This window comes from Protomyctophum bolini (assembly GCF_963924005.1).
Source record: "Protomyctophum bolini genome assembly, chromosome: 6".
Lineage (NCBI taxonomy): Eukaryota > Metazoa > Chordata > Actinopteri > Myctophiformes > Myctophidae > Protomyctophum > Protomyctophum bolini.
Window position 1 is genome coordinate 21,658,562 of NC_137867.1, and position 21,812 is coordinate 21,680,373.

The 21,812-nt window shown below is 43.1% G+C and overlaps 1 protein-coding gene across 1 annotated transcript in view; it reads right to left on the minus strand.

The window, feature by feature from the left end:
- Positions 1 to 2,921: 2,921 nt before the first annotated feature.
- The window catches only part of frmd3 (FERM domain containing 3), a 61,389-nt gene continuing 42,498 nt past the window's right edge, over positions 2,922 to 21,812 (minus strand). Inside the window, exons 11-16 of the mRNA XM_080765941.1 lie at positions 21,493 to 21,581; positions 19,305 to 19,379; positions 18,405 to 18,473; positions 17,563 to 17,687; positions 6,048 to 6,303; positions 2,922 to 5,898 (exon numbers count right to left, since the gene is read on the minus strand). Of these exons, the coding sequence (XP_080622067.1) occupies positions 5,421 to 5,898; positions 6,048 to 6,303; positions 17,563 to 17,687; positions 18,405 to 18,473; positions 19,305 to 19,379; positions 21,493 to 21,581 (1,092 nt within the window). The 3' untranslated portion in view covers positions 2,922 to 5,420. The remainder of the gene's footprint in view (positions 5,899 to 6,047; positions 6,304 to 17,562; positions 17,688 to 18,404; positions 18,474 to 19,304; positions 19,380 to 21,492; positions 21,582 to 21,812) is intronic.

Sequence of the window (21,812 nt, forward strand, 5' to 3'; positions counted from 1 at the left end):
CAAACATTCAAAATTTTCACTTTACAAAGTTCATAAGGCTTGGTTGTCCCAGAGGGGGAGTTACACCACTGGAAAACTTGCTAGTTTTCACTTTTCTTTTGCTGCTGTTTCTTAAATTGTCTCCCAGAGTTGCTTTTTAAATGAGACTCAATGACAACAAAACAAGTAACCAATAAAACAATGGAGAGTGATCCATGCACCAGAAAATGCTACTGTTCATGCCCAGACAACACTGTAATTATCTACTCATCATCCGCATTATTATTTTCCTTGGACACATGTGCTGTCCAATATGTTTGCATATATTAGACCAGAGTACAAATATTTAAAACTTAAGCCAGTTTAAAACATTTGGGTATTGTTAATTTAAGTCAGTTTTTCATTTTCCAGGCAAGATTAATCCGTTTAAGGTTTTTAAATATATGACTCATGTCTAGAAATGTTTTATTTGCATTTGTTAGTACATCAGGTATGACATCAACTTGTGTGTTTAAATCACAGTTTACATAACAGACAGGAAAAATTGCATTTTGGTCGTGGAATTGGGACATTTTTACTTTCAGTTCTCTTTTATGCTACTTGCATATACTGTAACTCAAGGTCGATAACTCAAATAAAATAACTACATTTCAAAAGATAATTTCCCTTTTAAAGTTTAGAAAAGGCTGCTAAATTGAACAAGCTACAATGTAATAATGCTACAGTGACACTGCTACTGTATGTCAACAGAGTTGAATGGCCTTTTGTGGATTATATTTGCAATGATTTGAAGTTTCAGAGAAAAACAAAACCCTAAACGAAAAAGAAAACCGCAAATATTTGTCACAAGACATTTTAAATGCAGTAAAAGAAAACTGAGAATGACTAATATTTAGCGTCTATATGCCTAAGGTAAATTCATTGGACTGAAAGTGAAAATCAACCCCACCCCTGGTTATGATATGGGTAATGTTAACATGCTGTGTTAGTAATGAGGTCAGGTGTTAGCATCAAGCTTTGTTTTTTATGATTTACAACCACAGAGATATACGTACAATTTATTAAGGTAGGTATTAATCTACAATCAGGCTACTCACATGGTAGCTTTAAAACAATATTCTAAGCAGCAATTAAGAAATATTCCCTTTTGTATTGACTGAGACATCATTTGTGAAAATAATCCCTTGGGCCTTTTTTGCAATGTACTGTATTAAAAGAAAAGTATTTTTTTTAATAAAAGAAAAGAAGAAGCTAATTTGCAGTCATGTTTCCAGTCTTGTCAAATCTAGATATTATCTGACCAACTACTGGCCAACTTGACTGTGGCCTCACAATAGCCTTTGGTGTGTCCATTGTGATGTTACAACAAATCGACTGCAGTGACTGCACCAAAAGGCAATCTACAGTATATTGAACAATTTTCGTCACTCTCATTGCTAAAAGAACGGAGAACATGCATTTATCTACGATAGTACAGACAGCCAAGCCTATTAAATATTCTTACAAGAAAGGGGGGGGGGGGGGGGAAAGGAAGTAGGAAAGGAAATCTGCATCCAGACGGTTTCTTTTTTTGCCACTAATATTAACACAGTTTACAGACAAGGGCATGCAGTCTGCATTTAGGAGGTCAGCTATTAGCTAAGTGAGATTGTTGAATAAACATGATGCACATAAACAAGGGACTATAGCTAGGACCCCAGAACCCTTTATATAAAATGTAAGGATTTTATATAAAATGCTCTGGTGTTTACATTGTAATGCATGTGTATATCAGAAGAGCTTGACTGTGAAGGTTGCCTATGGTATTATTTTCCATTAATAGTTATTGGATGTTGATATTTGGTTGATATTCAATGCATATGGGTCATCTTCAGATTCTTCACCCATGAGTGAAGGTATTTCAACACCAGTTTACGGAATTAAATGCCTAAGTATCAAACGGTATCATAGTGGTTTGGCCCTTTCCTTGGTTTCAGCATCATAATGCACCGCGTGTATTCTGGTAGGAAAATAAAGTATTTATTTGTCCCAAACAAGCATGGATTGTGTTTTAATGCAATTATCAATGCATTGCGTTTGTATATTTGCATGGGAAAACGTGATTATAGTGATTTATGTATGATGCTGCAACACTGGGCGGACTATGGGATATATATATTTAGAGTGTGTCATGGCAATGCACATTGCAGTGGCCATTGCAGAAAGCCTACTGTACGTGCTGTAGAGATTGAAACATGTTAACTGGAGAGAGCATTACCTTTATAAAATGAGTATAAACGAAGCCTTGGTGAAACTCTACCATTAGACTAGAGCCAGAGAGGTGGACAGGTTGCACTCTGATCTAGAGCCAGAGAGGTGGACAGGTTGCACTCTGATCTAGAGCCAGAGAGGTGGACAAGTTGCTTCTGTTGTTATTTCTGTTCCGGATCATAGTTTAGTATTTTTATTTAAATTCTTAGTGTTAAAAGTTTAGTTAAGTTTAGAAAGGCTGAGTTTTAGTTTTGTTTTCATTCTTCTTAATGTTGGTGTTAGTTTATTTATTTTATTTTTTATTGTAATGAGGATTTTTTTTAAGCCTTATTTTTATTTCAGTTAAAGCAGCACTATGTAACTTTCCTGTACTACCCTGGATTTGAACCCAGTTTCCTGTGCAAGTGCTGAAGTTTTACCATTGAGCTAATAGGGCCTGACTGCTTGTTCAGGGGATAAATTTAATCTTAACCATGAGGTCAGATCCTGTGTCTAGGTGAGACATGACCTTTGACACGATCTAAATGTCTCGATAGAAGAGCAGGGAGACAAAATACAACCACCCCAATTGTATAAGTTACAGTATTGTATTAACATACTCTACCATACAGATTGGACGTACAACATTACATTTTTTTAATTAAAAATAAAGTTAATACATAGTGCCGCTTTAACTAATATATTTGGACAATTCTAGTTATTTTGTTAGTTTTTGTGAACTGTAACAACCCTGTTCTGGACCCAGCATCTGCTGCAAATCGTTTATAGTTAGTTGTGCGACACCACCGTGCAACTAAGTATAAATCAGAAATGATCAACTGTAGCACAGAATCACTACAGGAGAGTGTACAGTAACCAAATGGACCCGTAAGGGACAATTTAGTTATATGTGTACACGCTCTCATTTACACCTGGATAAATTACCACAGATACTTTTACTGTCTCTACAATACAGTTTACAAGGCTGCCATTGACAACTGAGATCTCTCTTATCAAAAATGATTAACAGACGGGTGCAGTACTTAGTTTAGACAGTTATTGGTTTAGACTAGATTGGTTAGACCAGTCATTAGTCCTACAACTACAAACCTCTCACCCTAAACCTAACCTCCCACGGGGCAGCACACCTAAACCTAACCATAACCCATGTCTAACCAATGACTAGTCTAAACTAAGTATGCACCCCTTAACAGACAGCATAGCAAAATCAAAGTATAAATCATTTACACGTGTGGCTTTAGACTTGATTTATGGTGTGTGTGTGTGTGTGTGTGTGTGTGTGTGTGTGTGTGTGTGTGTGTGTGTGTGTTACATTTGTAAGGTTTGGATATTTTACATTAACACGACATTCATGAATATTGTCAATATAAATTATGTGGTGTATGCAACGGTTAGATGTGATGTGTGTAGTTTTTTCCCCTTTTTTAAATACGCGTTTGTTACTTTGAACACACAAAGACTATTCAACTGCTAATGCTCTTTCCTGAGAAGTTTATCCAAATTGAAATAAATAGATTTCAGTTTAAAAGAATATCATCTGATCTGAGGTCAGTTCTTCCTACCTTCCCCCATACATTCTCCTTTCATCTCAGGACCACCATACTGCAGCTAACAGGTTCTGTCATCATCAGCAATCAACCTGAGTTCCCAAAGGCCAAAGAAAACATGAAGATTTAACCACTTAAAGGAACATTTCCCCAAAAACTACTCACCTCATGAAGCCTTGAATTCATGGAATTGTTTTTTAGTTTTTGTTGCATTCTATAGCCAATAATTCTATATTTTTGTGTGATAGGAACTCTCTTTTACATTAACCACTGGGACTCTAGAATTCCTTTTCTGGGGAGAACATTAGCCGAAAATAGCAGATCTACAAGCTCACAATGCCTTGCGTTGCGAGGAGCTGTGAGCTTGTGAGCTCAAGTATTGAAAATTGGAAATACTCCAAGTAAAGTAAAAGTACCAGAAAATTGTACTTAAGTACAGTACTTGAGTAAATGTAATTAGTTACTTTTCACCACTGTTAGCAACACTACAGTTTTACCACCTCCTCAACCCAGGGAAATGTCCATTCCATGCTGTAACAGTCATTTCTTCTAACCTGTACATTATAATCAGAATTGACTACTTATCCTTAGTAGCCTAAGCTAACATTGAGTTCAGCAGACATTTAGCAGTTAGACAACACACAGGTTTCATCATCACAAAGACTACACTTTCCTCCTGCCATTCACCTGACCTTAAAATGACATCAGATAATCTGAAACAGTTGAAATCTGTGGTCTGTATAAGCGATTGTGCTATAACTTCTGTAGGAAAAACCCAGGACGCTACCAAGTCAACTCATGCTGACGGTAGTCTTTAAAAATAGCTTAGACACCCAACACTCGATAAACTTTAATAAATTAGTTATTTTTTTTGTCATCTTTTGTAAACTCTTAATTTTAAAATAATCTCAAAGTAGATGCTCTGACTGAAAAATTCCTGAAATACCTGCATCACATAAAAATGTACAAAACGTTAAAAACAACTTTTTAAGCTTGGAAGTATAGTCATCAATATTTGTCTTGTTTTGTAAATATACATAACGTACCTACAGTATGGGCTTACAGTACATAGGTTGTGGTCGTGGCCAGTGACGCAACGGTTGCCCTCAAATCCATCACATTCCTCTGTTCCCACCACTCCGTCATGACTGACTCGCTCTGTGACAATGAGGGTCATTTGGGGGTATTTACCTTAAAGTCATTACAGCTTGACAGCATCGAAAGTGATCAGACTAAACAACATCATGTAGAATGACAGCAACCCCTCCTTTCTCTTATGAGAAATATGAGCTTCTTCTAACCCGTCTTTCCTCTGTCCCTCTCCTTTCCGGCAAAAACGATGTACCTTATAGGAAGTGTCTTCAGTCTTAAATGATCTTTTCCTTCAAAAAGAGAAGAAGTTTGCCAAGGGAGTGAGATATTTTACATGTTTCAATGTACTTTTATTTCAGACAAATCAGGCAGATTTTTGATTCCATGTATAATGCCATTTGCTCATAAAATACCACTGTACATTGAAACCAGTGAAATGCTCTCATTCCTTTGGCTCATGTTTTCATTTTCTTTGAGAAGTCTCAAATTCTGAGGCTGAACGTAAGACTAAACTACTTTTACTACTACATTTGTAGATTGTGTGTCTCCTCCTCAGTCTGACCATAAGTTCTCCACGGCCGTGCTGATCTTGCAGAGGATCCAGCGTCGCAGGGGGCAGTAGTACTCGTAGTGGAACTGCTCAAACTCGGGGGTCTGACGGATCTCACAGAGGAATGACACGTCGATGTCCGACTCCAAGAGCAGCAGTAGTGTGGGCACGGCGATAAGCAGGACCCCCATCACCACGGCAACCAAGCGGGCCATACTCAACATGCACGCGTTGACTCTCTCGTTGGACGACAGGAGATGGAAGCCGCTGCTCAGGACACCTCCCACTCGGCTCCTCCCCGCCTGGCGGATGCGTTCGTAGGCGCGGTCTCGTTCTCTCTCTGCCTCCAGCTGGGCTTGGATTTCAGGGTCTGCATGGAGCTCCCTCAGTAGTCTAACTGGGCTCTGGGTTGGGGCAAACAGCAGGTCTACACCCCCTTGGCTGTCATCCACCGGTGTGGGCAGCATGCTGGCACAGGGACTACGTGTGGGAGAGTATGCAGGCATATACATATATATACACAGGCAAATATATACACAAACAATAACAACATCAATTCAAATAAAGTACAAGTGAGGATGTTGTATAAAAGAAACCGCATATTTGTTACAAAATCTTTAGATGAACACCTGTAGACCAATTCTGAGATGGTCAGGGCTCCACTCGTCTCCTCCTCCTCCTCCTCCTCCTCCTCCTCCTCCTCTTCAAATGCTGCTTTTGGCGTCTGAGTTGGGAGGTTTGTGGTTTCTGTGGAAACACGTGGAAGTTGCAGGTCATTTCCCGAGACAGGCTTCCTGACTTCAGCTCCTGGTTGTTCCACCTCAGTGGCTGTGGTCGAGGGTTTGAGAGGAGAGAGGTGTTCTGAGTCCTTCAGAGCCACAACACCTGGAGAATGAGAGAGAGTATACAGGATGACGACATAGTCTATACCAGTAAGACGCCTAAGGGCAAGAAGCGACCTCTCCCTAAAGGGCGAGGTCGCGTGCCTGCATCCGCCTCGTTGACGGCAGACTGCTGGGCAAGAGCATATATAGAGCCATATATGGAGATCTAAGGGTTTGAGGTCAGATGTGGAGTAGCTGGCCAATATTGATGACATCAGGGATCTCCACACACTGTATGGGCAGATCGTCCTTTTAGGGCGAGGTCGCTTCTCGCCCTCAGGCGTCTTATTGGTATATAAAAGTAATTTATTATTTAGTTAGTATTATGATATTTCCCACAAAACTGTTCTCTACTTGTATAGCCTTCTCTGTCCTAAATTGTAGTTGAGCCAGCCACACGATGGCGATGCTGTACTAAATGTACTTCATGTTATCATAGGAAGAAAGTAGTAAAATGTAAAATTCCAATAATACATGTAACTTATTTTGCAAAGTACACTATTTAATCCCCCGCACACATAAATCCTTTGCCAAACCATTTAAAAACAACTAATATTGTACAACTTAATACAAACATGCTATGGACATGAACCTTTTACAATATATGAACTTTGTGTCATGTTTTTGTATCTTCCAAGTGCCTATAGTAGACTTTGGCTCATGAGTCATGCTCTGAATGCAAGCCATTTCCAATACCCAGCCACGTATAAATAATTAAATGAGTAAGCTATTTCTGGTTTGTGTGATTAAATAAAAATGCCTAAAGAAATAATACATTGTTGTTAATATAACTAGACATGACAACACAGCAGAGACTCTTGAATGTTTGAATGTTGAATGCAGTTTATCCTGAGGTGTTGTTGACTCATTGCTCTATGTTAAGACATTACTGTCACCTCAGTGATCTTCTTAATTGTTATTCCATAATCGTGTGTGTGTGTGTGTGTGTGTGTGTGTGTGTGTGTGTGTGTGTGTGTGTGTGTGTGTGTGTGCGCGCGCGCGTGCGGTAAAAATAGGCCCAGCTGTCTTCCTGCTGTGGATTAGGAGAGCTACTGCAGGGGCTAAATATCCTGTGACGTACAACTGAACCAGTCAACACCTTCCCAGTTTCTCCCATCACATCTCTCTCTCTCTCTCTCTCTCACACACACACACACACACACACACACACACACACACACACACAATGGCCAGCATTTGTCTGCATTATGCTTTAATTTATGAATAACCCAGACTCATTATAGAATACCATAGCAGTTAATAGGCATCTTAAGATCTTTGCAGACAAAAAAGCATATTTTTTTTCCTTCTTTCTTTTTGCAGTAGTATTATGTCACAACCTCACAGCCAAAGACATCCAAGGCCACACAGAGTAGCTCATCAGTAACCATGCCAACTGATTCAAAGACGAGTTGTGAGAAAGAAAAGGAGTGAAAACAGTGTTGACAGCCATGTTGTTGATGACATGTATTATTTTGTTGATTTATGTATGTTATTATGATGATGAATTGAACACATAGGACCACACCATGTGCTGTTTACATGTCTGACTAATCAATAAAAAACTAACAATGGCTGATCTCAGAAGTAGATAAATCAAATGTATAGTGAAGGTGAAAGAAGAGAAAGTTAAATAAAATCCATTCATATAGAGCCTTTATCTATCACGCTTTCCATTATGACGCACGCACGCATGCACGCACGCACGCACATACACACAAACACTATCTCACTCTCTCATTCTCTACTTCTCCCTCCCTGTCGGTCAACTCAAAAGCAGAAACTACACTGTAAAATACTGAGTGTTCATTTAACTCCTAGTTCCTCTGGTTCCAATCACAGTCACTCACGTTTCAACTGACACCCAGGATTTTGCAGTGTGGCTAGCCTATCCTCAGATCAGCTGATTCACACAGCAAGCCGCTAGATTCCTGCATGTCATTCACCCGCGCAAACACAGAGAGAGACGGCATGCCGAGAGAGGGAGACAGATGGAGACAGAGAGACAGAGAGGGATTTTCCCAGTACTCTGCATGTGTTGACAGGTGTATTTAACTTGGACCAGGCACCATTCATCCTCATCGTCAACACCAAAACAAATGCCCTAATAGTATTATTAGTCTGTACTACGCACCAATGCACCAATTCATGTTACATATACCTGTCTATCATATACTGTACATGCCCAAGAAAATTCAAGCAAGATTTTGAAAATGTTTCAGTCAAAAGTGTGACGTGGTGGTAGGAGGCAGAGCCTCTGCACTGTGGCGAAGCACGCTGTGGTCTGAAATAGGCATGGACTAGAAGTACACTCAGAGGTGACATGGGAGTTTCAGACATTGTTCTGTAGTTGTATACACCCACATGAAACTGTTCTGTAGTTGTACACACCCACGTGAAACTGTTCTGTAGTTGTACACACCCACATGAAACTGTTCTGTAGTTGTACACACCCACATGAAACTGTTCTGTAGTTGTACACACCCACATGAAACTGTTCTGTAGTTGTACACACCCACGTGAAACTGTTCTGTAGTTGTATACACCCACGTGAAACTGTTCTGTAGTTGTACACACCCACGTGAAACTGTTCTGTAGTTGTACACACCCACATGAAACTGTTCTGTAGTTGTATACACCCACATGAAACTGTTCTGTAGTTGTATGCACCCACATGAAACTGTTCTGTAGTTGTACACACCCACATGAAACTGTTCTGTAGTTGTACACACCCACATGAAACTGTTCTGTAGTTGTACACACCCACATGAAACTGTTCTGTAGTTGTACACACCATGAAACTGTTCTGTAGTTGTACACACCCACGTGAAACTGTTCTGTAGTTGTACACACCCACGTGAAACTGTTCTGTAGTTGTACACACCCACATGAAACTGCTTGAAGAGTTGGGAATGGCCTTTTAAATTGAATCCATGAGGAACTGAAGCTAGATCACATTATGAAGCAACGCTACCATTCTGATGTTCAAAATGCCCTTTTCCAAATTGGCACATTGTTAGACAATAAAACTTCAATTTCTTCACCTACCCATAGCCATAAACAACCATAGCCTTACTCACGTTATAAATGTGAAAAGGGCTGTTAGAGACACTATTAGTATTGTACTGTGTTGGTATAATACAAACATGAACATGTGGCACTCTTTCCCTCATGTGCATCCATCCATGCACACACACACACACACACACACACACACACACACGTGCACGCACACACTCACTCTCTCGGGAGTCTAAGAATGTTTGACAGATGATACTTGGAGTTGTTGCCAAGCATTTAGCACCAACAAACCTGTCTAAGCTAAACCAATGTGTTTGCTTAAGCAATACTATTGTTGGACAGTCTCAATAGAGCCATCCAGATCAAATTAATTAATTGAGGATTAGTTGTCTTTAGTGATGTCTTTTTGTTTTTGTTTTTCCCAGTTTTTAAAATTCAACATTTAAAATGTCTTTATCAGTCTAGCTTCACACCTTGAAATAACAGAAACATGTTCCAGAATCTGTGAACTGAATCCTCAATCAATAATACATGGCATACACTACATACAGTAATAGTCCAAATCTCGAGTTACAATGAGCCCATGCATGCCTCTGAGTTAGAGTTTCTCCTGATTATATAATCGATCTTAGAAACATGCAGCTATCCATTCAGGTTATGGGGAAAATGTCAATTACTTTGCAAGTTGTGTTTAGTGGTGACAAAGTAAACACTGACTGCATGCACCTACTCCAAAATCGCCAACATTTTGGACACAAAAGAACTGGAGAAAGGTGCACATTCAAGCCAGGATGATTCTTGCCATCTGCGAGCTTCACAAAATAATGCCATGCATTTTAGGCCAGTTAAATCTGGTTTGTTCCAGGACCCCTATCTATCTACACTACATTATAGGTCTCCATTGGCCCTAATCATTCAACCATGTAACGCATTGTTTGCTTTCCATGTTTTAAAGTAAACACTACTTAAAACCTCTCTAATTCTACTAGTAGCCTATAGTTAAAGAGCAGATAGAAACCTCACACTAATTACTTTGTCCAGCAAGTCAAAAATATCTCTGACTCAGTTCTGCTGTATGTCCATCAGTGGTGGAAAAAGTACGGTAACACTTTATATTAAGGTCGCAAAATGTACGTAAACTACCAAAAGTAAAAGTACTCATTTTGCAGAATGTCACATTTCAAGTTTTGAATCTACAAGCAGATCTGCTTGTAGATCGGCTATTTTCAAAATGGCTGACATGTATATAGGGCTAAAGTGGTTAGCCCAACTACAGTTCTCAAAAATAACTGGAGTAAAAGCACAATATTTGGATCAGAGGAAAAGTACTGGCAATGGACAATACTCCAGTAAAGTACGTTATACAGTACTTCAAAATTGTACTTAAGTACAGCACTAAAGTAAATGTACATATAGGTACACCATTCATTTGTACTTTTCTGTCTCCTACCGGTTCCAGCGATGCGCCCGCCGTGGCCCACTAGGCGTACGTAAACATCCCGTGCGGTGTGATTGGCTATGCGTAGATGCAGGCTGCGGCGTGTCGTTATCTTCACCTGGCACTTCAAGGCGTCCACCAGAGCCACGGACGAGTCCCGCTCCTCTCCGCTCTCTCCTGGGTGGAACACTTCCAAGGCCCCCAATTCACCCGCCTCGCCCACCTCCTGGGTCCCTAGTGGCCCCTTCGCCATCTCCGGGTCTGCGTCTGGCCCAAGAGGCCCTCCCACCCTGCCATAGGTGTCCGTGTCCGCTATGTCACTCGGGTCGCTAACGGCCGGCCCCAAACCGTTCTGCCCGCTTGGGACGCCTCCGACATCAGCGCCGTTTCTGTGCTCCTGCAGCACTTCCATTGTCTGATGGCAGCTGTCTGTGGCGAGGTCCACACACACATCCAGTACACAACAGGCTGACCAGACTGTCAGCTGAGCTCTGAGACTGGGCTGGGCATGAAGGCGCGCGCACGCACACACGCGCGCGCACACACACACACACACACACACACACACACACACACACACACACACACACACACACACACACACACACACACACACACACACACACACACACACACACACACACACACACACACACACACACACACACACACACACACACACACACACACACACACACACACACACACACACACACACACACACACACACACACACACACACACACACACACAGGCCCTCTTATGAATGTCAGTGATGTTAACAAAGAGTGAGTGGGGGGCATTAGAGGAGGATCAGGTCCAAAGCTGAAGGTTCTATATTTAACCTGCTGGTCCTGATGATTGAGGGTGAGCTAATCTAACTCTGATTACAGGCAGGCCTGCATGTCATGGCCTGGTCTAAAATGAGATGAGGGTCGTTTCCTTTCTGTCTATCTTTCTTTAACTATCTTCATTTTCACTACAGTCAATATCAAACACTTTATTCTGCACAAATGCACAAACTGTAAGTACGCGCACACACACGCGCGCGCACGCGAGAGTGAGTAACGGCCAAGCTACACCGGGCATGTGTGCGTTTGACATAAGCGCACTGCGCGCACAAAGTACGTGTGTGAAATGCCCCGGCTACACCAGATCTGTGGCGCGTGGCAGATTTGTGCGGGACCTTCCACGAGAAGAAAAAAAATAACCGATCCTATTTTTAGAGCACGCGTATCTGTGGCCTGCGGTATCCGTGCGTCTGGTGTAGCTGGTATCATTGACATATATTGGTCCTATCCAAACGCACTGTACGCGCACAGTAAACGCATACGCACTGTGCGCAAAAACGCGCGCAAAATCGCCCGGTGTAGCCCAGCCGTGAGCGAACGAGTGAGCGAGTGAGTGATGCGCGTGCATGCATGCACAAGTGTGGCTTATACAGTGTTGAGGCAGGGGACAAACTCTACAAATAGGGTAAGGTCATGTCGCCTCTTGAAACCGACCTTGGGTCAGTTTCTTGTTTCCCCTCTAATGGCTCAGATTATTCCTCTGAATATAGACAGTGATCCGAGAGCAGCACTTGGGGACACTTTATCCCAAGTCCTAGCCACGCTGAGACTAGGAAAGCAATTATTCTTCTGTCTCACTTATGTGACTTTACTTCGTCCTTTGTCACCATATCTTACAAAACAAATCTTTTCAAGATTATTTGTAGGACATTGCCGCTTTATTAGGTAACCTACACAGTATAAAGAAATATGGGGCAGAACAAAGTGCTTGCAAATGTTATTTATTTTATTACGTAGATTGAACATTGAATATTTTGTAATTGTAATACTTTGATTTGATCATATTATTCAGCCACTCCCAAGCCGACCATGTGGGTAATGGTTCGAATGGTTACTGTAGCAGGCAGCTCTTTGACTTTGCCAAAAAGGAATAGTTTTTTCCTGTGATCAGGGTCAGATGAAGAGAGCTGAGAGAGAGCTGGTCGGTAGACAGAGAGAGATGGAGAAAGGGGACGTGTGAGAGGTCTATGAATAGAGTGAGAAAACGACTGCTTGCTATGACGTGATGCTTTTATTAGTGTCAAGGTCTAAAGACAGTGGGTAAGGGGAGATGGTAGGAGGCTGGATGCTGGGAAGGTGAGGAAAGGTAGGGTGTTGGGGGAGAGAAATGACCGAGAGCTGGGAGGATCATGGAGGGATTTAAGGGAGGCAGATCATTGGAATACGTGAGGAGGAAAGCAGAAGAGAAGCAGGATGGAGAGAAGAAGGGTGAGAGTGATAGTGGAAGCTATAAAAACGTAAGTTAGGTTTACAGAACTCAGTCCTGGATGTTTGGTTTGATGGATAGATGGTGGATGTTTGGTTGGCTGGATAGATGGATTATTTGGTTGGATGGAGCAATGGATGTTTGGTCAGATGGATACATACTGTATGTACAGTATGTTTGACTGGATGGATGGACAGATTAATGTTTGGATGGTTGGCTAGCTGAATGTGTCAAAGGGGTAGAGGAAGGACAAGAAGCAATAACTCAGTGTTAGAGAATGCGCGCGCGCGCGCACACACACACACACACACACACACACACACACACACACACACACACACACACACACACACACACACACACACACACACACACACACACACACACACACACACACACACACACACACACACACACACACACACACACACACACACACACACACACACACACACACACACACACACACACACACACACACACACACACACACACACACACACACACCCCATATTTTCTTCTTATCCTGTCATTATCTCTCTCTTCCCAGCATACTGTGGCTCTGTTTTCTTGCTCTCTGCTGCCCAACAGAGAGCGAAAAATATGTTATAGGGAAGTATGTTTCTGCCTAAACATACTGTACCTTCCCCTCCTGGGGAGACCTAAACATACTGTTCCTTCCCCTCTTGGGGAGACCTAAACATACTGTACCTTCCCCTCTTGGGGAGACCTAAACATACTGTACCTTCCCCTCTTGGGGAGACCTAAACATACTGTTCCTTCCCCTCCTGGGGAGACCTAAACATACTGTACCTTCCCCTCTTGGGGAGACCTAAACATACTGTACCTTCCCCTCTTGGGGAGACCTAAACATACTGTACCTTCCCCTCTTGGGGAGACCTAAACATACTGTACCTTCCCCTCCTGGGGAGACCTAAACATACTGTACCTTCCCCTCCTGGGGAGACCTAAACATACTGTACCTTCCCCTCTTGGGGAGACCTAAACATACTGTACCTTCCCCTCCTGGGGAGACCTAAACATACTGTACCTTCCCCTCCTGGGGAGACCTAAACATACTGTACCTTCCCCTCTTGGGGAGACCTAAACATACTGTACCTTCCCCTCCTGGGGAGACCTAAACATACTGTACCTTCCCCTCCTGGGGAGACCTAAACATACTGTACTTTCCCCTCCTGGGGAGACCTAAACATACTGTACCTTCCCCTCCTGGGGAGACCTAAACATACTGTACCTTCCCCTCCTGGGGAGACCTAAACATACTGTACCTTCCCCTCCTGGGGAGACCTAAACATACTGTACCTTCCCCTCTTGGGGAGACCTAAACATACTGTTCCTTCCCCTCCTGGGGAGACCTAAACATACTGTACCTTCCCCTCCTGGGGAGACCTAAACATACTGTACCTTCCCCTCCTGGGGAGACCTAAACATACTGTACCTTCCCCTCCTGGGGAGACCTAAACATACTGTACCTTCCCCTCTTGGGGAGACCTAAACATACTGTTCCTTCCCCTCTTGGGGAGATTCTGTGTTTACAAACACACAAGCACGCTAATGGGCGGTGATCAGAGCGTGAGGACAAAGAGATTCCAGGACCAATCAAAAACAACATGCAAATCTCAGAACTGCGCTTCTCTGCCCCCAAAACCGTGTTAAAAAACAAGCCCACTTTGACGTATAAATGTATACATTTCATTTGCCCAAATGAACAATCTGTTTGAATGAAAACCTTCTTCAACATTCAAACTGTGTTAATATGAAAAAAAAAAGAAAATCACATAAAAAAAAACGAGTTTATTTATTGATTTACTCCATTTTCATTCTGGCGAGATGAGGCATTTTTTTCTGGAGTGTGTCACATTTGGAATTTACACACCTACAGGCTCAACTACAGTAAGTACAGGTCCAGAGGTGACCATAGACCCATACACGGTACACCTACAGGGTCAACTACAGTAACTACAGGTCCAGAGGTGACCATAGACCCATACACGGTACACCTACAGGGTCAACTACAGTAACTACAGGTCCAGAGGTGACCATAGACCCATACACGGTACACCTACAGGCTCAACTATAGTAAGTACAGGTCCAGAGGTGACCATAGACCCATACACGGTACACCTACAGGGTCAACTACAGTAACTACAGGTCCAGAGGTGACCATAGACCCATACACGGTACACCTACAGGCTCAACTACAATAAGTACAGGTCCAGAGGTGACCATAGACCCATACACGGTACACCTACACTCCTACAGGGTCAACTACAGTAACTACAGGTCCAGAGGTGACCATAGACCCATACACGGTACACCTACAGGGTCAACTACAGTAACTACAGGTCCAGAGGTGACCATAGACCCATACACGGTACACCTACAGGGTCAACTACAGTAACTACAGGTCCAGAAGTGACCATAGACCCATACACGGTACACCTACAGGGTCAACTACAGTAACTACAGGTCCAGAGGTGACCATAGACCCATACACGGTACACCTACAGGGTCAACTACAGTAACTACAGGTCCAGAACAGTCTGCCCCTACATATTAAATCTGCTCGCTCCTTAGCGGCTTTCAAATCTTCTCTTAAAACTAATTTCTTCTCCCTGGCCTTTAACTCTGTCTGATCATAAAACCCTGGCCCTTAAGTCTTTGGATTGTATTTTGGCTTACAGTATATGTGCGGCTTAATTGTGTAATTGCTGTCTTTTGTTGTGATGTGACATAATTAACTGATATCGATGTTGTGTTAACTTGTTATATCATGCTATTTAAAGGTATATTCAGTGACAAATATCACTTATTCTTTTGTTTTGTTGTGATAATCCTCTCTACTATAGAGTGTGCTGACCATATAAGGAGTTCCTCCCTGTCCCCAGTTAACTCGTGGGGGTCAAAAAACCTTAGGTTTCGCTTTTGACTAGGTGGCCCAGCCTTCATCCAATCAGGATAGAGAGGGGCCTTCCACCAATCATGATCGAACGGGGGCGGGCCTTGGTGTGTGTGTGCTGTTGGCCTGTCGCGTGTCCTCCCACTGTAGTGCGTGCACATGTTGTTACCGGGGCGGATCGGGTGGGTTCCACATGTTGTTACCGGGGCGGACCGAGTGGGTTCCACATGTTGTTACCGGGGCGGACCGGGTGGGTTCCACATGTTACCGGGGCGGACCGGGTGGGTTCCACATGTTACCGGGGCGGACCGGGTGGGTTCCACATGTTGTTACCGGGGCGGACCGGGTGGGTTCCACATGTTGTTACCGGGGCGGATCGGGTGGGTTCCACATGTTGTTACCGGGGCGGACCGGGTGGGTTCCACATGTTGTTACCGGGGCGGACCGGGTGGGTTCCACATGTTGTTACCGGGGCGGACCGGGTGGGTTCCACATGTTGTTACCGGGGCGGACCGGGTGGGTTCCACATGTTGCTACCGGGGCGGACCGGGTGGGTTCCCAAATCACTGAATACTCCTTTCACTTTTTCTGACCTTGTATAGCATTTTGGTTGACTACTGGTCTTTGTAAATCTGCTCTATAAATAAAGATTTGATTTACGGTTTATAAAATGTTTCCGTAAATCGTAAGCACACACACACACACACACACACACACACACACACACACACACACACACACACACACGCAATGCATACGCATGCACGCACCCACACACAAACACAGCAAGAAGTAGCATAAATTGAGTCAAACATGGATGTGTTTAAGGAAGCAACTTTCACCTCTACACTGACAAACACACACACACACACACACACACACACACACACACACACACACACACACACACACACACACAGCCTCAAGGGATCCAAATAAATATGGTATGTGCTAATTCAATTTTCATTTAAACTAACACAAGCTGGGATCCTGGCTCTGCTTCCATGACGTCACAGTGTGTACTGTGTATGTGTGTACACATACATAGACAATCATGCATGTACGCACATGCACAACAAGCATGGAAGTTTCCTCAGGGAGCATCATGTGAAGGATATTTTTAGCCCACTGTGATTAGTATCTCTGGGGAAACAGGCGGAAGGACAGAAGGCAGCATCAGCTTCTCAATTTACGCTGTGCATGCGTGGTCGTGGTCGTGTGTGTGTGTGTGTGTGTGTGTGTGTGTGTGTGTGTGTGTTTGCGCGCACGGTTGAGTGTGCTCCCATAGGCCACATCTGGAGATACATTGTGGACATCAAATTGGTGCCCCATATTTGTTTTGACAGCAGTTATTTACTTGTTAATGCATGTTTTTATTAGCAAAACATATCTGTCAAAATCACAAAACACAAAGCTTGACAGCTTATTTCTATTATTGTCCTTTGAGTGAAAATGTGCAAGTAAACTGAGTGTGTGTGTGTGTGTGTGTGTGTGTGTGTGTGTGTGTGTGTGTGTGTGTGTGTGTGTGCGTGCATCCAAATGCATGTGTTTCTCCTCAAATCAGGCAATATGAATTCCAGTGTGATGTCCCATGTGCCTCCTACCATTCTCCGGGGCGGTCTCCTCATACTCGTTAGTGGAGGGTAGTGCAGGCACCAGCGGCTCCATGTTCATGATGAGGTTCTTATGACTCAGAGAATTATAACTCCTGCTCTGTCCAAACTGGGCTCTGCAAACACAAATATCCACAGGATAGGGTTTACATATACAGTAGGTTAAGCAGTCACAGGATAGGTCATAAGACATAGTTACTTAGGCACTATGACATATCGATGACATCCGAGATCTCCATACAATATATTTGACTGTTGTTGGGGTTTTTATCCCAAATGCCAGCGTTTTAACATTTTCTCCCAAAGGTCAGCGTTTGGTTAGGGATGGTGCAGAACAACCACGTCTTCTTCGATACATGTGGAGTTGCCAGCTATGTGTTTACACCTGACAGTCAGGGGTTTCACCAGGAGGGCATAACAACATGAATCCCAGTCCTGCTCTCTGCTGAACACGCACCTGGGCAAAGTGTTGCAGTCACTAGCAGCAACAGAGGTCACCCTCCCTTGGCTGCCGGCCGGCCACCATGTGAACACAGCCAATTGTCTTTGTAGCAGTGTTCCGGCCAAACCAAAGTCACTGCGGAGGAATGAAACCTCAGTCTCCATGGTGGTGTTCAGGTCCTTGTATACCTGCACCGCCCCAATGACCCCGTTTCACACCAAACGCTTTCTTAAATAACTGCTCTAGTTGCTAAATCCCTTGTGTGTTCTGCTGGAAAGAGGACTTCTACCGTATACAGTATGTCCAACAACAAGCAGGTGGTGAAAATTTACTACGACTACAAGAATAGCTTAGTGTGTGTGTTAGTAGTATTGCACAACCAGAATCTTACCTGCGCACCTCTGGAGGTTCTCTCTGAATCTTTGAACTGGCTTCTATCACTTCTTTGGCAACTCTTCCACTGAGAGAGGAGACAGACACAGACACAGACACAGACACACACACACACACACACACACACACACACACACACACACACACACACACACACACACACACACAATGTAATACCATTATTTGGTCATCATTCAGCTTATGCACACATCTTTTTGTATTGCATACTTCAGCCAATTTGTACTGAATAGCTAACGTAGGTGGTTACATTTTGAGCCAGGAGGGTCAGCCATAGCCTATTGTTATTGAGACAGATTTTTACTGGACATGAATATGGGTATTTACTGTATAGTTTGACGCATCGGCAGATCTACAGACTTCTCACCTACTGACCATGCTGTCAATTCAATGACACTGCTTCAGCATGTGTTCTGAACTTCTGATGTTGTATGTAGAGCACCGAAGTCTGACCATATTTACACATCCTACCTGGGTCGCGTTTCTTCCCCACATTCTGAATTCCCTTGGACTTTTTTTTGATCTTGCATCAAATAAAAACGGTGTTCCAAAAAAAAGATCCCGGGCAGTTTCACTCATGACTGATTGAGTGAAGAATCATCTGATTGACGGCGAAGAAGCGCTAAGAGAAAACTTCTTGGTGTTTATTGTGCATTGTGAAGTTTGTAAAGTAAGGATATGTTTCAAATGATTTAGGAAAACCATGGCCAAGTCATGCCACTACAGCGGTTATGTCGTGGTTTTGTCAGGATTCCATATTTCAGATTAACTGTGGGACTTGCAAAGTTGCATATTATAAACTAATATATTGAAGGCTTAAGCCTCAATAAAATGGAGTGTGGAATGCCATCTCTCAAAAAGTTTTATTGACCACACTCACCTGTATCTGAACCTGCTTCCCTTGAAGAAAATGTTGCTGCTGGATACTGTCTTTATCTGACTTGACTTAGCACATCTGGTAGAATAGATTGGGTCAGAGAGAGGGGGAGGCAAAGAAGAGATTAAAACTATAGACTGGGTCAAAATCCAGTACATGGACAGTGTATGTGTACAGTATGTGTGGAATTGTGGACACTTTGTTATAGGGATATTCAGTAATAGTGTCTACTGTCTATAATCCTAGATATTACATGTTCATCTGCAGCGAGCGCTGGCACTTTGGCATAGGGGGTCAGATCAACATATGGAATGAATTCTGTACTGGCCATATATGGAGCGTGTCTTGAGTGTACAGGGTTTGATAAGGTCAGATCAACATATGGAATGTCAGAACAGGAAGGATGGGTGGGGAGGGATCAACATATGGAATGTGAGAACAGGTCAGATGTAGAGTTGCTGCCCCCTCATAACTAATTAGATGGCTCTGGTGTCAGCGACATACTGGACACACTAGATTGGAGGGTCTTGCTAAGCAGAGTGTTCCACGTAGCACTTTGTAATACTATACTGTACAGATCATCTATCACACCAAACCAGGACACTCAGCACTGATGTTATGATACCAGGGCGCATACACTCCACTGTCCACGGTGTGTGTGTGTGTGTGTGTGTGTGTGTGTGTGTGTGTGTGTGTGTGTGTGTGTGTGTGTGTGCGTGCGTCTGTGTGAGAGGCCCGAGAGTGAAACATCCAAGCTCCTTAATCAAATTAGATTGAATTGAGTTTGGACACAGCCAAGAAAAGCATGGGGAACACACACACACACACACACACACACACACACACACACACACACACACACACACACACACACACACACACACACACACACACACACACACACACACACACACACACACACACACACACACACACACACACACACACACACACACACACACACACACACACACACACACACACACACACACACACACACAAAAAGGTCTCTTGATAATACAGGAAATATATAAAGGTCGTTTAAGACGGGGAGTGACTGACGCAGGCGTTCTCTGGATCAGTGATCTGCTCATGAGGGACGCGTAGCATTAGGTCATCTGAGGCTGGCCTACTGATAGTTCACCCGATAGCTGGAACAAAACATGGTGAAGCAGCATTTCACCATTATGCACCACAAACCTGGAATAACATTCCAGGTTTCATTAGGAAATCCCCAAACATAGCAGTTTTTAAGTCCAATTTAAAAACATATTTATTTAACATTGCATATCCCAGTGATGTCTACTAATAACAGCTAGGTCTTGCCTGGATTTTAAATTAGCTGTGTTTCTAATAAAGGTGGGAGTATTTGTATATATGCTCCTATATCTTATTTTAATTGTATCTATTATAATCTGTATTCATTTTAAAGTGCACTGTTGCACTCTGTATTTGTTTTTATTCTGTAAAGCACTTTGAATTGCCTTGTGTATGAAAGGTGCTATATAAATAAAATTGCCTTGCCTTGCCATTAAAAACATCTCACCAAAATCCAGGTCTAGTCACCCACAGGCAGGTCTAGTCACCCACAGGTCTAGTCACCCACAGGCAGGTCTAGTCACCCACAGGTCTAGTCACCCACAGGCAGGTCTAGTCACCCACAGGTCTAGTCACCCACAGGCAGGTCTAGTCACCCACAGGCAGGTCTAGTCACCCACAGGCAGGTCTATAGTCACCCACAGGCAGGTCTAGTCACCCACAGGCGAGCATTTCATGGGCTTGCGTCAACGCCCCTCAACTTCTCAGCTCGTCTACAATAAACGCACACCTCTCATTAAAAATGAATTACAAGGCGCTCCAGTCATTCCCTGTCTGAAACGGCTTTAAGCAGGAATTGAAATATGACCTGGAATTGTGTTTCATCCATTTGTAATGAATGTAATTTGTAAAATGTAAATGAGTCCACTATTGTGAGTCCAGCTCATAACCCCTATAGCCTGCATCCCTCTGCGTGTGTGTGTGTGTGTGTGTGTGTGTGTGTGTGTGTGTGTGTGTGTTATTTTAACTCTGAGTGTGAAAATTACGCATATTTTATAGTGTGTGTGTGTGTGTGTGTGTGTGTGTGTGTGTGTGTGTGTGTGTGTGTGTGTGTGTGTGTGTGTGTGTGTGTGTGTGTGTACGTCAAACTCACTTGTAAAATGCTTGGTTCTCCACCCCACACTTCCATAAGTGTTTACATGCTGCAGGAGTTGAGGTGTGAAACGTCAACACCAGCTTCTTCTGCACAGTGGGTTAGAGAGAGAGAGAGATGGAGAGAGAGAGAGAGAGAGAGAGAGAGAGAGAGAGAGAGAGAGAGAGAGAGAGAGAGAGAGAGAGAGAGAGAGAGAGAGAGAGAGAATAGAGATAGCGGTAGAAGTGGGGAGAAATGAGATTGCAAGACAAGTGAATAAAGACACAGGAAGAGACAAAGTGCTGAACAGTGCTGAACACAGAGGGAGTTGTGCATAACGC